General features: G+C 36.9%; 1 protein-coding gene across 5 annotated transcripts in view; it reads left to right on the top strand.

The window, feature by feature from the left end:
• MAEL (maelstrom spermatogenic transposon silencer) overlaps window positions 1-18,863 on the top strand; it is a 109,680-nt gene that overhangs the window by 75,991 nt on the left and 14,826 nt on the right. For all 5 annotated transcript variants that reach the window (XM_024763650.1, XM_024763653.1, XM_024763652.1 and 2 more), the window contains 3 exons: window positions 8,370-8,494; window positions 9,253-9,307; window positions 9,427-9,568. In XM_024763650.1, coding sequence (XP_024619418.1) covers window positions 8,370-8,494; window positions 9,253-9,307; window positions 9,427-9,568 — 322 coding nt within the window. The remainder of the gene's footprint in view (window positions 1-8,369; window positions 8,495-9,252; window positions 9,308-9,426; window positions 9,569-18,863) is intronic.

The following is an 18,863-nucleotide window of genomic DNA, read 5'->3' as shown; positions in this document are numbered from 1 at the left end:
CACTGTAGTTTTGGTTTACATTTCTCTAATAATTAGTGACGTTGAGCATCTTTTCACGTGCTTTTTGGCCATCTGTATGTCTTCTTTGGAGAAATACATCTTTAGGCCTTCTATTTGGTGTGAGATGATATCTCATTGTAGTTTCAATTTGCATTTCTCTAATGATTGATGATGCTGAGCGTTCTTTCATGTGTTTGTTGGCAGTCTGTATATCTTCTTTGGAGAAATGTCTATTTAGGTCTTCTGCCCATTTTTGGATTTGGTTGTTTTTTGTTATTGAGCTGTATTCCATGGGTTGTGTAGGCTTCCTGGTGGAAGGGACTAGTGCCTGTGTTCTGGTGGACAAGGCTGATTCTTGTCTCTCTGGTGGGCAGGTCCACATCTGGTGGTGTGTTTTGGGGTGTCTGTGGACTTATTATGATTTTAGGCAGCCTTTCTGCTAATGGGTGGGGTTGTGTTCCTGTTTTGCTAGTTGTTTGGCATAGGCTGTCCAGCACTGTAGCTTGCTGGTTGTTGAGTGAAGCTGGGTGCTGTCGTTGAGATGGAGATCTCTGGGAGATTTTCGCCGTTTGATATTATGTGGAGCTGGGAGGTCTCTTGTTGACCAGTGTCCTGAAGTTGGCTCTCCCACCTCAGAGGCACAGCACTGACTCCTGGCTGCAGCACCAAGAGCCTTTCATCCACATGGCAATTCTAATAGTAACTTTTACTTTTCGACCACTTCCCAAAATTGTAGTTCTCTTTTTCTGTGTAGCAGCTTTGGATGGTTCCTTCACCGATGGAGAAGTTATCCAGTGGTACTTTTGCACTGCCCTAGTCTCAAAGCTCTGTGTATGCTCTTTAGATGGTTAACACATTTACCCCAAGAGCAACGCTGCAAGCTTGGCAGGCCTGCCTCTGAGCTGGGATCCAGATACCAAATCTTGTTTACCCCAAGTTGTTGAATTTTTTCAGTTTTATCACATTGCATACTCTAGTTTGCTTCCTCTACTTAGCTTCCAAATATTGGTTGTTGGGTTTTTACCCTCCAGGAAGGAGATTGCAAGAGTCTTTTCTGGAGAAACTTCTGTGATCCTAAGCCCTTTTAAGTCAGGAACTGAGGGAGATTCTGAAACTCTTCTTGCTGTAGTCACCAGCACCAATAGACACTGGCATCTGCACATCCTCTCCAAAGATGATTCATGGACAGCTTTATCTCTGCTAGTGTTGGAGGGTCTCCTGCAGAGGCGGGGGGGTGGCTGTGGCTCACCATGGGGACAAGGATACTGGCAGCAGAAGTTCTGGGAAGTACTCCTTGGTGTGAGCCCTCCCAGAGTCTGCCATTAGCCCCACAAAACAGCACAGGTAGGCTCCAGTGTTCGGTTGCCTCAGGCCAAACAACCTATCCATTTTTTTTAACATCTTTATTGGAGTATAATTGCTTTACAATGGTGTGTTAGTTTCTGCTTTAAAACAAAGTGAATCAGTTATACATATGTTCCCATATCTCTTCCCACCCTCCCTCTCCCACCCCTCTAGGTGGTCACAAACCACCGACCTGATCTCCCTGTGCTATGCAGCTGCTTCCTACTTGCTATCTATTTTACGTTTGGTAGTGTATATATGCCCATGCCACTCTCTCACTTTGTCAGAGCTTACCCTTCCCCCTCCCCATATCCTCAAGTCCATTCTCTAGTAGGTCTGTGTCTTTATTCCCATCTTACCCCTAGGTTCTTCATGAACTTTTTTTTTCTTAGATTCCATATATATGTGGTGGCATACGGTATTTGTTTTTCTCCTTCTGACTTACTTCATGCTCTATGACAGACTCTAGTTCCATCCACCTCACTACAAATAACTCAATTTCGTTTCTTTTTATGGCTGAGTAATACTCCATTGTATATATGTGCCACATCTTCTTTATCCACTCATCTGTTGATGGACACTTAGGTTGCTTCCATGTCCTGGCTATTTCAAATAGTGGTGAAATGAACATTTTGGTACATGACTCTTTTTGAATTATGGTTTTCTCAGGGTATATGCCCAGTAGTGGGATTGCTGGGTCGTATGGTAATTCTATTTGTAGTTTTTTAAGGAACCTCCATACTGTTCTCCATAGTGGCTGTATCACTTTGCATTCCCACCAACAGTGCAAGAGTGTTCCCTTTTCTCCACACCCTCTCCAGGATTTATTGTTTCTAGATTTTTTTTGATGATGGCCATTCTGACTGGTGTGAGATGATATCTCATTGTAGTTTTGATTTTCATTTCTCTAATTAATGATGTTGAGCGTTCTTTCATGTGTTTGTGGGCAATCTGTATATCTTCTTTGGAGAAATGTCTATTTCGGTCTTCTGCCCATTTTTGGATTGGGTTTTTGTTTGTCTTTTTGTTATTGAGTGCATGAACTGCTTGTGAATTATGGAGATTAATCCTTTGTCAGTTACTTCATTTGCAAATATTTTCTCCCATTCTGAGGGTTGTCTTTTGGTCCTGTTTATGGTTTCCTTTGCTGTGCAAAAGCTTTGAAGATTCATTAGGTCCCATTTGTTGATTTTTGTTTTTATTTCCATTTCTCTACGAGGTGGGTCAAAAAGGATCTTGCTGTGATTTATGTCATAGAGTGTTCTGCCGATATTTTCCTCTAAGAGTTTGATAGTGTCTGGCCTTACATTTAGGTCTTTAATCCATTTTGAGTTTATTTTTGTGTATGATGTTAGGGAGTGTTCTAATTTCATACTTTTACATGTAGCTGTCCAGTTTTCCCAGCACCACTTATTGAAGAGGCTGTCTTTTCTCCACTGTATATTCTTGCCTCCTTTATCAAAGATAAAGTGTCTATATGTGCATGGTTTTATGTCTGGGCTTTCTATCCTGTTCCACTGATCTGTATTTCTGTGTTTGTGCCAGTACCATACTGTCTTGATTACTGTAGCTTTGTAGTATAGTCTGAAGTCAGGGAGCCTGATTCCTCCAGCTCCATTTTTCATTCTCAAGATTGCTTTGGCTATTCAGGGTTCTACCCATTTTTTGATTGGGTTGTTTATTTTTTTGATACTGAGCTGCATGAGCTGTTTGTAGATTTGGGAGATTAATGCATTGTTGGTCACCTCATTTGGAAATGTTTTCTCCCATTCTGTGGGTTGTCTTTTTGTTTATGGTTTCCTTGGCTGTGCAAAAGCTTTTAAGTTGAATTCAGTCTAATTTATTTATTATTTTTGTTTTCATTACTCTAGGAGGTGAATCCAAAAAGATATTGCTGCAACTTATGTCAAAGAGTGTTCTGCCTATGTTTTCCTCTAAGACTTTTATAGTATCCAGTCTTACATTGAGGTCTTTAATCCATTTTGAATTTATTTTTGTGTATGGTGTTAGAGAATGTTCTAATTTCATTCCTTTACATGTAGCTGTGTAGTTTTCCCAGCACCACTTATTGAAGAGACTGTCTTTTCTCCATTATATATTCTTGCCTTCTTTGTCGTAGATTAATTGACCATAGGTGCATGGGTTTATTTCTGGGCTTTCTGTCCTATTCCATTGAGCTATAAGTCTGTCTTTTTGCCAGCACCATAGTGTTTTGATGACTATAGCTTTGTAGTGTAGTCTGAAGTCAGGGATCCTGATTCCTCCAACTCTGTTTTTCTTTCTCAAGATTGCTTTGGCTATTCAGGGTCTTTTGTGTTTCTGTACAAATTTTAAATCTTTTGTTCTTGATCTGCCATTAGTAATTTGATAGGGATTGCACTGAATCTGTAGACTACCTTTGGTAGTATAGTCATTTTGACAATATTGATTCTTCCAGTCCAAGAACACAGTATATCTTTCCATCTGTTTGTTTTTCATCTTCGATTTCTTTCATCAGTGTCTTATAGTTTTCAGAGTAAAGGCCTTTTGCCTCCTTAGGTAGATTTATTCCTAGGTATTTTATTCTTTTTGATGTAATGGTAAATGGGGTTGTTTCCTTAATTTCACTTTCTGATCTTTTGTTGTTAGTGTATAGAAATGCAAAAGATTTTGTGTATTAATTTTGTATCCTGCAACTTTACCGAATTGATGAGCACTAGTAGTTTTCTCATAGCATCTTTATGATTTCTTATGTATAGTATCATGTCATCTGTGAACAGTGACAGTTGTACTACTTCTTTTCCAACTTGGATTCCTTTCTTTTTCTTCTCTGATTGCTGTGACTAGGACTTCCAAATTATGTTGAATAAAAGTGGGGAGAGTCAACCTCCTCGTCTTGTACCTGATCTTAGAGGAAATGATTTCATGTTTTCACCATTATGATGTTGGGTTTGTTATGTTCCCTCTATGCCCACTTGCAGGAGAGTTTTTATCATAAAGGGTGTTGGATTTTATCAGAAGTTTTTTCTACATCTATTGAGATAATCATGTGGTTTTTCTTCTTCAATTTGTTAATGTGGTGTATCACACTGATTGATTTGTGGATATTGAAAAACCCTTGCATCCCTGGGATAAATCCCACTTGATCGTGGTGTATTATCCTTTTAATGTATTGTTGGATTTGGTTTGCTAGTATTTTGTTGAGGATTTTTGTGTCTATGTTCATCAGTGATTTTGGCCTCTAATTTTCTTTTTTTGTGGTATCTTTGTCTGATTTTGGTATCAGGGTGATGGTGGCCTCATAGAATGTGTTTGGAAGTATGCCTTCCCCTGCCATTTTTTGGAAGAGTTTCAGAAGGATAGGTGTTAACTCTTCCCTAAATGTTTGATAGAATTCACCTGTGAAGCCATCTGGTCCTGCACTTTTGTTTGTTGTGAGTTTTTAAATCACAGTTTCAATTTCAATACTTGTGATTGGTCTGTTCATATTTTCTATTTTTCCTGGTTCAGTTTTGGGAGATCGTACCTTTCTAAGAATTTGTCCTTTTCTTCTAGGTTGTCCATTTTATTGGCATACACTTGCTTGTAGTAGTCTCTTATGATCCTTTGTATTTCCTTGGTGTCTGTTGTAACTTCTTTTTCATTTCTAATTTTATTGATTTGAACCCTCTCCTTATTTTTCTTTTTGAGTCTGGCTAAAGGCTTATCAATTTTGTTTACCTTTTCAAAGAACCAGCTTTTGGTTTCATTGATCTTTTCTGTTGTTTGCTTTGTCTCTCTTTCATTTATTTCTGCTCTCATCTTTATGATTTCTTTCCTTCTGCTAACTTTGGGTTTTGTTTGTTCTTTTTCTTTTAGTTGCTTTAGGTATAAGGTTGGGTTGCTTATTTGAGATTTTTCTTGTTTCCTGATGTAAGATTGTATTGCTGTCAACTTACCTCTTAGAACTGCTTTTGCTGAGTCCTATAGGTTTTGGATAGTCATGCTTTCATTTTCATTTGCTTCTAGGTATATTTTGATTTCCTCTTTGATTTCTTTGGTGATCCATTGGTTGTTTACTAGCATATTGTTTAGCCTCTGAGTGTTTTTGGTTTTTACATTTTTTTTTCTTATAGTTGATTTTTTTTAACATCCTAGTGTTGTGGTTGGAAAAGATGCTTGATATGATTTCAGTTTTCTTAACTTTACCCAAGCTTGCTTTGTGGCCCAGCATGTGATCTCTCCTGGAGAATGTTCCATGTGCACTTGAGAAGAATGAGTATTGTGCTGCTTTTGGATGGAATGCTCTATAAACGTCAATTAAGTCTTTCTGGTCTAACGTGTAATTTAAGGCCTGTGTTTCCTTACTGATTTTCAGTCTGGATAATCTATTCATAGATTTAAGTGGGGAGTTAAAGTTCTTTACTCTTAATTGTGTTACTGTCGATTTCTCCTTTTATGGCTGTTAGCATTTGCCTTATGTATCAAAGCACTCCTGTGTTGGCTGCATATATATTTATAATTGTTAAATCATCTTGGATTGATCCTTTGATCATTATGTAGTGTCCTTCTTTGTCTCTTGTAACAGTCTTTATTTTGAAGTCTACTTTGTCTGATATGAGTATTGTTACTCCAGCTTTCCTTTGATTTCCTTTTGCATGGAATACCTTTTTCCATCCTCTCACCACTTTCAGTCTGTATGTGTCCCTAGATCCGAATTGGGTCTCTTGTAGGATATATATATATATATATATATATATATATATATATAGGTCTTGTTTTTGTATCCATTCAGCCAGGGTGTGTCTTTTGGTTGGAACATTTGATCCATTTACATTTAAGGTAATTACCCATATGTATGGTCTTACTGCCATTTTGTTGGTTGTTTTGGATTTGTTTCTGTAGGTCTTCTTTCTAACCTTTCTCTTGTTCTCTTGTGATTTGATGACTATCTTTAGTGTTTGATTTTTTCTTTTTTGTGTATATATCTATTGTAGATTTTTGGTTTGAGGTTACTATGAGGTTTTGATATAGCAGTCTATATACATACAAGTTTGTTTTAAGCTGCTGGTCTCTCAGTTTCAAATGCATTTCCAGTGTCCTGCATTTGTACTCTCCTCATGTCAGGATTGCTGGTTTTGATACCATATTTGTAGGTGGATGATTCCCTACCTTTATTGTATATTTACTTTTACTGGTGAGATTACCCGTTTGTAATTTTCTTGTATTCTGGTGGTCTTTTCCACCTAGAGAATTTCCTTTAGCATTTGTTGTACAGCAGGTTTGGTGGTGCTGAATTCTATCAACTTTTGCTTGTCTGTAAAGCTTTTGATTTCTATGTCAAATCTAAATGAGAACCTTGCTGGGTAGAGTATTTTTGGTTGTAGGTTTTTCCCTTTCATCACTTTAAGTATATTATGTCACTCCCTTCTGGCTTGCAGAGTTTCAGCTGAACAATCAGATGATAACCTTATGGGGATTTTCTTGTATGTTATTTGTTGCTTTTCCCTTGTTGCTTTTAATATTTTCTTTTTGTCCTTAATTTTTGTCAAATTGATTAACATGTGTCTCGGCACATTCCTCCTTGGATTTATGCTATATGGTACTCGCTGCACTTCCTGGACTTGGGTGACTGTTTCCTTTCCCATGTTAGGGAATTTTTCAGCTACTGTCTCTTCAAATGTTTTCTCAGGTCCTTTTTCTCTCTCTTCTCCTTCTGGGACCCCAATCATGCAAATGTTTGTGCATTTAATGTTGTCCCAGAGGTCTCTTAAACTGTTTTCATTTCTTTTCATTCTTTTTTTCTTTATTCTGTTCCGTGGCATTGATTTCTACTATTCTGTCTTCCAGCTCACTTATCTATTATTCTGCCTCATTTATTCTGCTGTTTATTCTTCCCAGTGTATTTTTCATTTCAGGTATTGTATTGTTCCACTCTGTTTGTTCTTTATATTTTCTAGCTCTTTGTTGAGCATTTCTTCTGTCTTCTTGGTCTGTGTCTCCATTCTTTTTCTGAGATCTTGGGTCATTTTTACTATCATTACACTCAATTCTTTTTCAGGTAGATTGCCTATCTCCACTTCACTTAGTTGTGCTTCTCGAGTTTTTATCTTGTTCCTTCATCTGGAACATATTCTTCTGCCATCTCATTTTGTCTAACTTTCTGTGTTTACGGCCCCATAGGCTTTAGGTTTGTGGTTCCTCTTCTGGTGTCTTCCCTGTGGTAGGTGAGGCTAGTCTAAGAGTCCTGTACAGGCTTCCTGGTGGGAGGGATTGGTGCCAGCTCCACTGTGTGTGGAGCTGGGTCTTGTCCCTCTGGTGGGCAGGGCTGTGTCAAGGGGTGTGTTTAGAGGCAGCTCAGGGCTCAGGAAGACTTTAAGCAGCTTGTCTGTTGGTGGGAGGAGTTGTGTTCCTGCCCTGTTAGTTTTTTTTATCTCAGCCATTAAACTTCCTCTTCTGGAATTAGCAACTTACTCCAGGGGGAAAACTGCCCCCAGAGCTAGACTCACCTCTCTGGATTTTATATTTTGCATCTTGATCTAATAATTCCTTGCTACTGCAGGTGCTATTGACATCCTAAATTTTTGTGGGAAGTTTGGTCTGAATTATTTGGTCCATATTTTACTGGAAGTAGAAGTATTCATCGTACAGTCGTTTAAAAAGCAGTCATTACTATCAAGGTCTCCAGCCTTATTAATAAACCACATTCATGAAAGGCCACGTAGGAATAGTGAAAACACTATATAGGCTCTTTCACTTAACCTCGGTTTGAGTCCTGACTCCACTGTTCACCAGCTATTAACTTACTGCTAACTTTTGTGTTTCTCAGTTAACTTACTGCTAACTTCTATGTTTCTCAGTTATCTCTTTTCTAATATGTGTATATTGTCTACCTCATAAGATTATGGGATAAAATATGTAAAGTACCTAACCATAAGCAGGCTTGGTACAAGTGCTTAAATATGAGTTATCCACTACTCCCTTCCTGTACCCTTACTTCTATACCTACTCCATAATATTTGTCTTAGTCACATTTTTAACTCCTACCTACTTTTTATTTCCTTCAGGTGATTCTAGTCACAAGATTCCTATTTCAAACTTTGAATCCGGGCATGACCAAGCAATGGTGTTACAAAACCTTTATAGATTCATTCATCCAAATCCAGGGAACTGGCCACCTGTCTACTGCAAGGTAATTTCAACATAAGAATTTCTTTTAAGTCATTACTTAGAAACCAAAAGATCCATGAAAGATACCCAAAGAAATAACTTTTGCCTGTGTATTAAAATATATATGTTCATTCTTATTTTGAATGTAATTAGGTATAATGCTTTTTCTTCTAAATCTCTGGTATTGGAGGGATTTTGAAGACTGCAAAAACTGAATGTATTTCAGCTTCGGTCAATCTCATGTTTTTAGTTCCTCCTTCTGAAATATCTTCAATTGTTTTTACTCTGAAGGATGGATTTCTAGTCTGTACACCTATTCTCCTAGGCAAGAGAATTGTTTGTTCAAAATTGTTTTTGTAGCAGCCCCTTGATCTTCCTTTTGTAATCTTTATTCTTTGTTTTGTCTAAGTTCTTCTAGGCTAGGTGTCATAGAATTGGGTTTTAACCTTACTGTTTATTAGTGTCACCATGAACACAAATCACCTTATTTATCTTTTTCTGAACATTGGTTTCTTCATTTGTTTACCCTAAGTCTCACTTGCTGTTCATAAAGTATATTAACATTGCTTTATGAGCATAACTGGTTATTATTAGCAGTATTTTCTAGAATATGTTGCTCTGTTTTACAGTTCTTGTTTAGTTGTCACAGACTGTTCAGTCTCTCCCTTCTCACCATCATTACCCCTCCTCCTTCCCCTTCCCCCAGTTTGAAAGGACCACATTAATTAAAAGTAACAGAAGATAGGAGAAAATAAGTTAAAATTTTTTTCCCTTCTCCAGTCTGATGATAGAGCCAGAGTCAACTGGTGTTTGAAGCATATGGAGAAGTCATCAGGTTAGTTAAACTGGGTCACTGCTCAAATGCATTTTAATATCTGTGTTTCCATTTTGATGTACATGTTCTGTGTACCTAAACTTACTAATTGTATGTATGTTTCTGTTTACCAATGGAAGAAATCAGGCAAGATCTAGAACTTCTCACTGTAGAGGATCTTGTAGTAGGGATCTACCAGCAAAAATTTCTCAAGGAGCCCTCTAAGACCTGGGTTCGGAGCTTCCTAGATGTGGCCATGTGGGATTATTCTAGCAACACAAGGTATTTATAGTGATTTTGTGATAGTGATACTGTTTTCTGAACTGAAAAAATATGGTATGATTAGTTTTTGCCTTTTTAAACAATATTTTCCTATGAAACTTTGGAATCATTGTATTTCCTTGAATATAAGATTTAATTGATTGTAAGGTACATTGTTACTTCGTCTATCAATAAAAACAAAAAAACTACCAAATAAACTGACAGTGCTTTATCACTTAGAATTTCTGTACTAATGAAAGAATATTTTGTATTTATTTGTATAGACACTTTATTACATAGAATTCTTGTAGTTATAAGAAATATAGATGTGAAATAGGGCTTTCGTGGTGGCGCAATGGTTGAGAGTCCGCCTGCTGATGCAGGGGACACAGGTTCGGGCCCCAGTCTGGGAAGATCCCACGTGCCGCAGAGCAGCTAGGCCCATGAGCCATGGCCACTGAGCCTGCGCGTCTGGAGCCTGTGCTCCGCAACGGGAGAGGCCACAACAGTGAGAGGCCTGCATACCGCAAAAAAAAAAAAAGTGAAATAAATTGAAAGTATATTTTTTACTTTGAAATAATTTTAGGCTTACAGAAAAGTTGCAAGACTCTAGTACAGGGAAGTTGTATGTACCATTCTCAGATTCTCTAACTTAATATTTTTATATATTTATAACTTTTTCTCTAAATATACATACACTGTTTCTTTTTCTCAGCCTCTTGAGAGCAAGTTGCTATCATGATGCCTTTTCACCCCTGAGTATCAATGTGTTGTTCCTAAGAACAAGGTCATGTATATTGCCACAATACAGTTATCAAAACAGGATATTGCCATTGATACAGTACTACTGTCTAATCTAAAAGCTATATTCATATTTTGCTAGTTGTTCTAAAAATGTCTTCTATAGCCAAAAAAAAAAAAAATTTAGGATCCAAGCCAGGACGACATGTTGCATTTAGTTATTATGTCTCTTTAGGCCCTTTAATCTGGAATAGTTCCTCAGTCTTTGACTTTCATGATCTTGACCTTTTTGAAGAGTACAGGCCCATTACTTTGCAAAATGTTTCTCAGTTTGAGTTTGCCTGTATTTCCACATGATTAGATTGAGATTATATATTTTTAGCAGGAGTACCACAAAAGTGATGTGTCTTCTCAGTGTGTCATATCTGGAGGCATCTGATGTCAGTCTCATTACTGACAGCTTTGATCATTTGCTTAAGATATTGTCTGCCAAATTTCTCTATTGAAAATTTACTCTTTTTTACCTTATAATTAATATTCTGTTGGGAGATTCTTTGAGATTTGGTAGATAATCTATTCCTCAAACTTTACTCTGCTAGTTTTAACATCCATTGATGATTTTTGCCTGGGTCGATTATTACTATTTTTGTGAAATGATGGCTTTCTAATCTGATTTTTTTAAATTTATTTTTATTTTTGGCTGCCTTAGGTCTTTGTTGCTGCACGCAGGCTTTCTCTAGTTGCGGCAAGCGGGGGCTACTCTTCGTTGTGGTTTGCGGGCTTCTTATTGGGTGGCTTCTCTTGTTGCAGAGCACGGGCTTTAGGCACGTGGGCTTCAGTAGTTGAGGCACTTGGGCTCAGTAGTTGTGGCACTCGGGCTCAGTAGTTGTAGTTCACGGGCTCTAGAGTACAGGCTCTGTAGTTGAGGCGTACAGGCTTAGTTGCTCCACGGCATGTGGGATCTTCCCGGACCAGGGCTCGAACCCATGTCCCCTGCACTGGCAGGTGGATTCTTAACCACTGTGCCACCAGGGAAGTCCTTCTAATCTGATTTTTGCTTCTACATTTATCAGTTAGCATTCTACTGTAAGGAGCTTTTCCTCTTTGCTGACTTCTTTTCATTTATTTATGAGTATGGACTCATGTATTCCTAGATCTTATTCAGTCGGCCATAATCTCTTATTAACTTATTTTTATGCTCAGATTGTTTTCTTTATGGCCAGTGGAAGTCCCTTCAAAGCAGTGGTCTCTTTGTTTGGGTTTTGTTGTTGTTGTTTACATTGCTGCCTCATTCTTTGAGTGCTTCTTTGCTTTCCAGCTCCATATATTTCAGGTTCATCTTGTACTTTTCCCTGCCTCAGCTTTGAATTAGCCATTTCTCCAAGGAGCCTTGATTCCTTTTAGTGGAAGAGTGTGCATTTAGGAGATAGAATCTGGGTGCTGGGTGTTCATTCCTATTAGACTGTCATTGATTCTAGTTCCCCTTAGTGGAAAGAGCTAGTAAATATATGTGTATACATACCTTTCATAAACATTTTTATGCAGCTAGGCTCACCTGCTTGCTCCTTCCTCTCTCTCTCCCTCTGTCTTTATCTCACCATGAGTTCATGCTGAACCTACAATTCCAATATAAAACCATAGAATTTTCCAGTTTTCCATTTTTGTGTTGCCCTTCTGAGTGGAAAAACCTGGTGCTCAACATTTTTGTTTGTCCAGTCCTAGAATGCATTAAGTTGTTTTAGAATTAAGTGATACCACTATTTTAAAAAACATATTAACAGTTTAGAATCTTCTTTCAGTTGTTTTAGTCTGAAGGTAGTCAGAATACTTTGTTCAGAAGTTATTGGAGTTGGTTCTTTTTTTCTCCTTCAATGTGGTTAAATTATTCATTTGAAATATAGTTAAGTTTGCTCGTTTTATTCCATTTTTGGTTTTGCCCATATTTGTTGGTTTTATTATATTTTGAATGTGGAATGTATTAGCATAGTTGAAACAAAGTATATTCAGAAGTATCACTCTTCAGTCTAGCTCCATAAAGTTCCTTGGATTGCATTAACTTTATAAATTAACTTGGAAAACTGAAACCTTTATATAATGTTGAATTCTGTTCAAAGGCAAGAGGTGTCTTTCCATTGTTCAGATCTACTTTTGGGTCTTTCAAGTCTGTTTTAAAATTTTTCTCACACAGATTGTGCCTATCTGGGACTGGTGAATTTTTGTGGGGCAGTTCCCACAAAAATTTCTCTGTTTCTTCTATGAAAATTGATTTGATTAGGCTTTCTAACTTTAATGGGATCAATTTTGGTAATCTGTAATTCCTTAGGAAATTATGCATTTTATATACGTTTTCCAAATTTGTTTAAAATTATGTCTGCAAACTAGTCTTTTATAATTTTTAAAATTCCTTGTTTCACTGGTTATTTATCTCATTGTTTCTTATATATTTGTGCTTCTACCTTTTTCCCCTAAATCATGCTAGCGTAGTGCATTGTCTGTTTTTTTCAAAACAACAGTTTATTAGATCTGCTAATTTTCTGTTCTCTTCCTCATTTATTTCTGCTTCTATATTCTTGGTACTTTGTGGTTCTTTTTTTTAGATTTTTGGGCTCGTTATTTAGTTAATTTTGGGTTTTCTTTAAATTGTTAAGTGTTTAGTAGAGTTAATTTTCTCTTAAACATGTCTTGCAGTGCATCCCATAAGTTGTTGACGTAGTATTTTGTCATTTTTAAAAAAAATTCTGTAGTTTCAGCTCTCTTTAACCCAGGAGTTAATATGAGGCTTTTAAATGTCCAGATGGAAAGCTTTTTTGGTTTTTGTTAGTAAATTCTAGCATCTTTGCATTGCATTATGATCAAAGTATTGTTTGTAATATTTCTACCTATGGAAGTTACTAGTGTTTTGCAGTTTTTTTGGTGACTAAATATATAATCAATTTTTGTGAATGTTTTGTGGGTATGTGAGAAGAATATGTGTTTATCTGGGTGCAACATTTGACAAGTATCCATAAGCTCTACATTATTATGTTTAAATTGCCTTATCTCTTTATATTTTGTCTACTTGATCTGTGTTATATTGAGAGTGCTGTGAAGTCTCATTACTACTGTTTCCGTGTATGTCTCATTATATCTCCTATAGCTATAAGTGGCTGTGTTATTTGATGCCTTTACAGAAAAAGTTTGCTGAATCTTGATCTAGTAGATTGATCAAGGGCTCTTGGGAATGGCAGTAACTCTGTTCTTGCATGTTTAAAATTTTTTCTGTTGGTTTACATTTTATTTCCTTGAGTTTCTAGAAAGTACAGCTGCATTGTTGTATTGCTTTATGTTGCTTCTTAGAAGTTTGTTCATTTAATTCTCTTGATCTTTTAAGTTATTTTGCTCTTTTTGCCTGGAGACCTTAAGAATGGTTTTTCATCTTTAAAGTCTAATAGTTTTACTGGACTGTTTCTCTGAGTATATTACTGCAGGTCAGTCTTCCCAGGTGTTTGGCAGGCCCTTTTAGTATGCAGAATCAGGTCTAATTTCTGGAGATTTTTCTTAGATTGTAGTTTAATATTCTATTCCATTTAATTTTTCTTAAGGATGTCCAATTATGTATGATTGGTCTTCTTTACCTTTCATTATGGTTTTTCTGACCCTTATTTCTTCTTTCTTTAGTCTCTTATTCTCATGGTAGTTTTCTGTTTTCTTCAGTTTCCCTTACTAACATCTCATTTGAATCTGTTCTTCCTTAGGCAGTTTGTAATTCAGTTCTTTTCCTATATGATTTTTATTTCTTTCCTGAGTTTTGTCAACTCTTTTCTTCTTTCTGTTCTTAGTTTTGAAGTTTCTTATTCAGGCCATGTTTTTGTATCTTCAAAATTTTTGTTTAAGGATATTTGAGTCATATATTAATAACAATGTAGAATGTTATGTTATACTGTTGTTTTATAGTTTTCGTCTTCTTCATGGTTTTTTGAGGGGTTGGGGATGGGGAGAGTTATCAACTATAGTGATTCTCATTTTCTGTTTACCTCTTGCAGTGGCTTTCTGTTGTTCCTTTACATTGGTTTGAGATTTGTAGCTCAAGTGCTTCCTCTTCTGTCAGTGTAGCAAAGTAGGGTTTCTTAGAATGCTTTCAGGGTGGTGGCAGTGTCGTTGTGGGTCTTTCCATTTTTTTCCTGCTTTCTTTGTCCTGGAGAATCCTAAGTTTCCCCCTCTGTGCTTTTTTTCCCCCTTCACACAGTCTCTAAAGGACTCCTTCCCTTCCTCTTGCCCTCTGCTGCCCAGAAACAGTGCCTTCCAGGCTGCCTTCTAGAGTCTTCAGGCACTTTTAAGTCAGTTTCCTGTAGCCAGTGCTCTGATCTACCAGGATTCTGAATATTTATCAACCGTCTCATTGTGGGAATGGTTATAATTTAATCTTGGGCTCTCAATTTCCCTTCTCTCTCTTCCCCCATGTTTTCTGGGCTCCACCCTCTCTATAAAGCTATAGAGAGGCTTGGGTGTGAACTTGAGAAATGACTCCATTGGAAAGTAAGGATTTTCTTTTGGTAATTGAGTCTTGTAGTCTTGTAGTTATGCTTCTCTTAGTTATGCTGCAGGTATATACTTTGTTTTGTTTAATCTTGTTAGGCTTAAAAGTTTATGGATGATGTGTTAGGATATTTGGATTTATGTACCATTGCCTCAGCTACTGGCTAAAGTATTCCTAAAATTTCACATTCAGAATCATTCATTGTCCATGTTTTCATACATTGTTGTCTCTGTGCCATCCAGGGTGGTGATGTGGCATTTCTTTAAAGGGAATTGTACTTTTGTCTCCGGATTTTCTCCCGAGCCACTCACAGACACCTTTTCTGCAAGTTTTGATGCTGGTTCTTTCTTGATCTTATCAGATGATACCAGTAGAAGGTTTCAGAGACAAACCAATACTTTCTCAATGGTTTATTGACTAAAATGTTGAAGGATTACAGTTGTTTGGTTATCCAGAATAATACTCAAAGATATATGCAGAACAGAAGCAGGATTCACAGATATAGAAAACAAACTAGTGGTTACCAAAAGGACGAGGGTGGAGGGAGGGACAAATTTAGGGATATGAGATTAACAGATACAAACTAATATATATGCAATAGATGAACAACAAGGATATACTGTATAGCACAGGGAATTATACCATTATCTAGTAATAACCTGTAATGGAATATAATCTGCAAAAATACTGAATCACTAAGCTGTATACCTGAAACTAACATAATATTGTAAATCAGCTATACTGCAGTAAAAATAAAAATAAAATACTACATACTACTGCTTTAAAAAATAATAAATTTGTACATGTTTAGGCAGTAGCAGTTGTAGAATACCTTAAATTGTATGATGCAGTCCAATAAATGCATTCAGTTAAAATGTGAAAAAATCATGTTTTAGAATAGAAGAAATGGTGTTGAGTCTCAGAGTACGTATAGGCTGCAACAAGAGTAGAGTAGCAGGGCCTTCCCTGGTGGCGCAGTGGTTGAGAGTCCACCTGCCGATGCAGGGGACATGGGTTCATGCCCCGGTCTGGGCCGCAGAGCAGTTGGGCCCGTGAGCCGTGGCCACTGAGCCTGCGCGTCCAGAGCCTGTGCTCCGCAACGCGAGACACCACAACAGTGAGAGGCCCACGTACTGCCAAAAAAAAAAATAGAGTAGCTTTGGTGTAAGACATTTTTGGAGGTCTGTGCCATGGGATTTTATTAAAGATAGAACCTGTTGCATAATACTTTAAGAACTTTAATAATAACTGCTTTGGAAAGGATGGGTCTACCTTTTCCTGAGCTTCATAATATTGTAAGATTCCAATATATAGTATTTTACAGGGGAGTTTTGGTTGTAGCAGACAATAGGAACTATTGTTAGAATCTGTTAGTTAATATAAGCAGATAGGACTCTTTTCAAACACTGCTCTTAAACTTGTACTTAAAGGACATTAAAGTTTGTAATAAATTTTTGATAAATGTTGTCTCTAGCTCTAGGAGAAATGGGTGGGTTTTATATTGGTGAAATAGAATACAGTTACACAAAAAGTATCAGAATCTTAAATAAGCAGGCTGTTAATGACTGTCATGTTACTTTGAAGGCTAGAGTATATAACCTTTATAGATACCCCATTCTCCTTGTTGCTTCCTGTCATAATTGTCCTTGGATTAATTCACTGTGACCTGCTGACAAGGCAGCTTTTATTTAATCAACGAATATTTATTGAGCATCTCCTCTGTCCCTGTGAGCAGAGATTTGGGTTGAAGGAAGGACCTTTCCAAGAGAAGAAAATGGCCAAAACAGTGACTCGGGAATGAAAGCATAGAGACCGTTTAAGAAAAAAACAGTGAGTCAGTTTGACTAGAGCAAAGAGCATCTGTAACTGTCAGATGACAGTGGTTCCTGAGAAAGGGAAAGGCAGGGTTATCCTTGAAAAGGAGAAGAAACTTAACCGTGAAATAAGAGGAAAAGAGATCACTGAGACCTTTGGAAATCAAGAGGAAAAGCGTGTAAAAAAGGCCTTTATGCTGCACATTATTTTAGTGAATGACGTGGCGGTGAAACTTTGGGAGTAAGTTGCGAACTTAGCAGACATAGTCACTTACAACCTTATGTTACTACTTTGGAGTGGAATTTCATAAAAGAAACGTTGGACATCATTCAAATTGAAGCTATATTTCAGGCTGCATAATGAATATTAATAGTGTAACAGAGTTTACAGAGCTGTTCTGATAACCGTTAGATTTTTAGAATATGAATCTTCCTTTGCTAGAAAATTCACTCATTTTGGGAAGATTTGGAGGAAGAGGACCAATAAGTATAAATAAAAACACATCCAAAAAATGTCATTTTTAATAGTATAACTAGATTTGGAGATGTTATTCCCTGGAGTCAGACTTCAATGGGTTTGTTGTAGTTTGTTTTAATACTGTGATACATTGTTAGTTTTTTAACTGCTTTCATTTAAAATATCTCCAATGGAACATGTGTATATGAAGTAGGTACTCTGGGGATTAAGTTCTGAACAAGGAGCAAAACTAACTGGAAATTTAAAATCACTTGATTCCACATGGGCATGTAAGGACTCAGATTTAGTGTTTTTGTTTTCTTATTGGAGTACAGTTGACTTAAAATGTTGATTTTTTCACCATTGAGGACGAAGTTGGCTGTGGGTTTGTCATATATGGCCTTTACAATGTTGAGGACAGTTCCCTCTATGCCTACTTTCTGCAGGGTTTTCATCATAAATGGGTGTTGAATTTGGTCGAAAGCTTTCTCTGCATCTATTGAGATGATCATATGGTTTTTCTCCTTCAATTTGTTAGTATGGTTTATCACATTAATTCTTCTGTGTATATTGAAGAATCCTTGCATTCCTGGAAGAAACCTCACTTGATCATGGTGTATGATCCTTTTAATGTGCTGTTGGATTCTGTTTGCTAGTATTTTGTTGAGGTTTTTTCCATCTATGTTCATCAGTGATATTGGCCTGTAGTTTTGTTTGTTTGTGACATCCTTGTCTGGTTTTGGTATCGAGGTGGTGTTGGCCTCGTAGAATGAGTTTCGGAATGTTCCTCCCTCTGCTATATTTTGGAAGAGTTTGAGAAGGATAGGTGTTAGCTCTTCTCTAAATGTATGATAGAATTCGCCTGTGAAGCCGTCTGGTCCTGGGCTTTTGTTTGTTGGAAGATTTTTTTTTTTTAACATCTTTATTGGGGTATAATTGCTTTACAATGGTGTGTTAGTTTCTGCTCTACAACAAAGTGAATCAGTTATACATATACATGTGTTGTCTCCTTCAATTTGTTAATATGGTTTATCACATTTATTGTTTTGCTTATATTGAAGAATCCTGCATTCCTGGAAGAAACCTCATTTGATCTTGGTGTATGATCCTTGTAATGTGCTGTTGGGTGCTGTTGGATTCTGTTTGCTAGCATTAGAATTCACCTGTGAAGCCATCTGGTCCTGGGCTTTTGTTTGTTGGAAGGTTTTTAATCACAGTTTCAATTTCAGTGCTTGTGATTGGTCTGTTCATAGTTTGTATTTCTTTCTGGTTCAGTCTTGGAAGGTAATACCTTTCTAAGAATTTGTCCGTTTCTTCCAGGTTGTCCATTTTATCGGCATAAAGTTGCTTATAGTAATCTCTCATTATCTTTTGTATTTCTTCAGTGTCAGTTGTTACTTCTCCTTTTTCATTTCTAATTCTATTGATTTGAGTCTTCTCCCTTTTTTTCTTGATGAGTCTGGCTAATGGTTTATCTATTTTGTTTATCTTCTCAAAGAACCAGCTTTTAGTTTTATTGATCTTTGCTATTGTTTCCTTCATTTCTTTTTCATTTATTTCAGATCTGATTATAATGATTTCCTTCTTTCTGTTAACTTTGGGGGTTTTTTTCTTCTTCCTTCTCTAATTGCTTTAGGTGCAAGGTTATGTGGTTTATTCGAGATGTTTTCTGTTTCTTAAGGTAGGATTGTATTGCTATACACTTCCCTCTTAGAACTGCTTTTGCTGCATCCCATAGGTTTTGGGTCGTTGTGTCTCCATTGTCATTTGTTTCTAGGTATTTTTTTA

The sequence above is a fragment of the Neophocaena asiaeorientalis genome, unplaced genomic scaffold, assembly GCF_003031525.2.
Source record: "Neophocaena asiaeorientalis asiaeorientalis breed wild unplaced genomic scaffold, Neophocaena_asiaeorientalis_V1.1 scaffold912, whole genome shotgun sequence".
Classification (NCBI taxonomy): domain Eukaryota; kingdom Metazoa; phylum Chordata; class Mammalia; order Artiodactyla; family Phocoenidae; genus Neophocaena; species Neophocaena asiaeorientalis.
The sequence above is the reverse complement of the archived record's forward strand: the minus strand, read 5'-3'. Positions and strand labels throughout refer to the sequence as shown.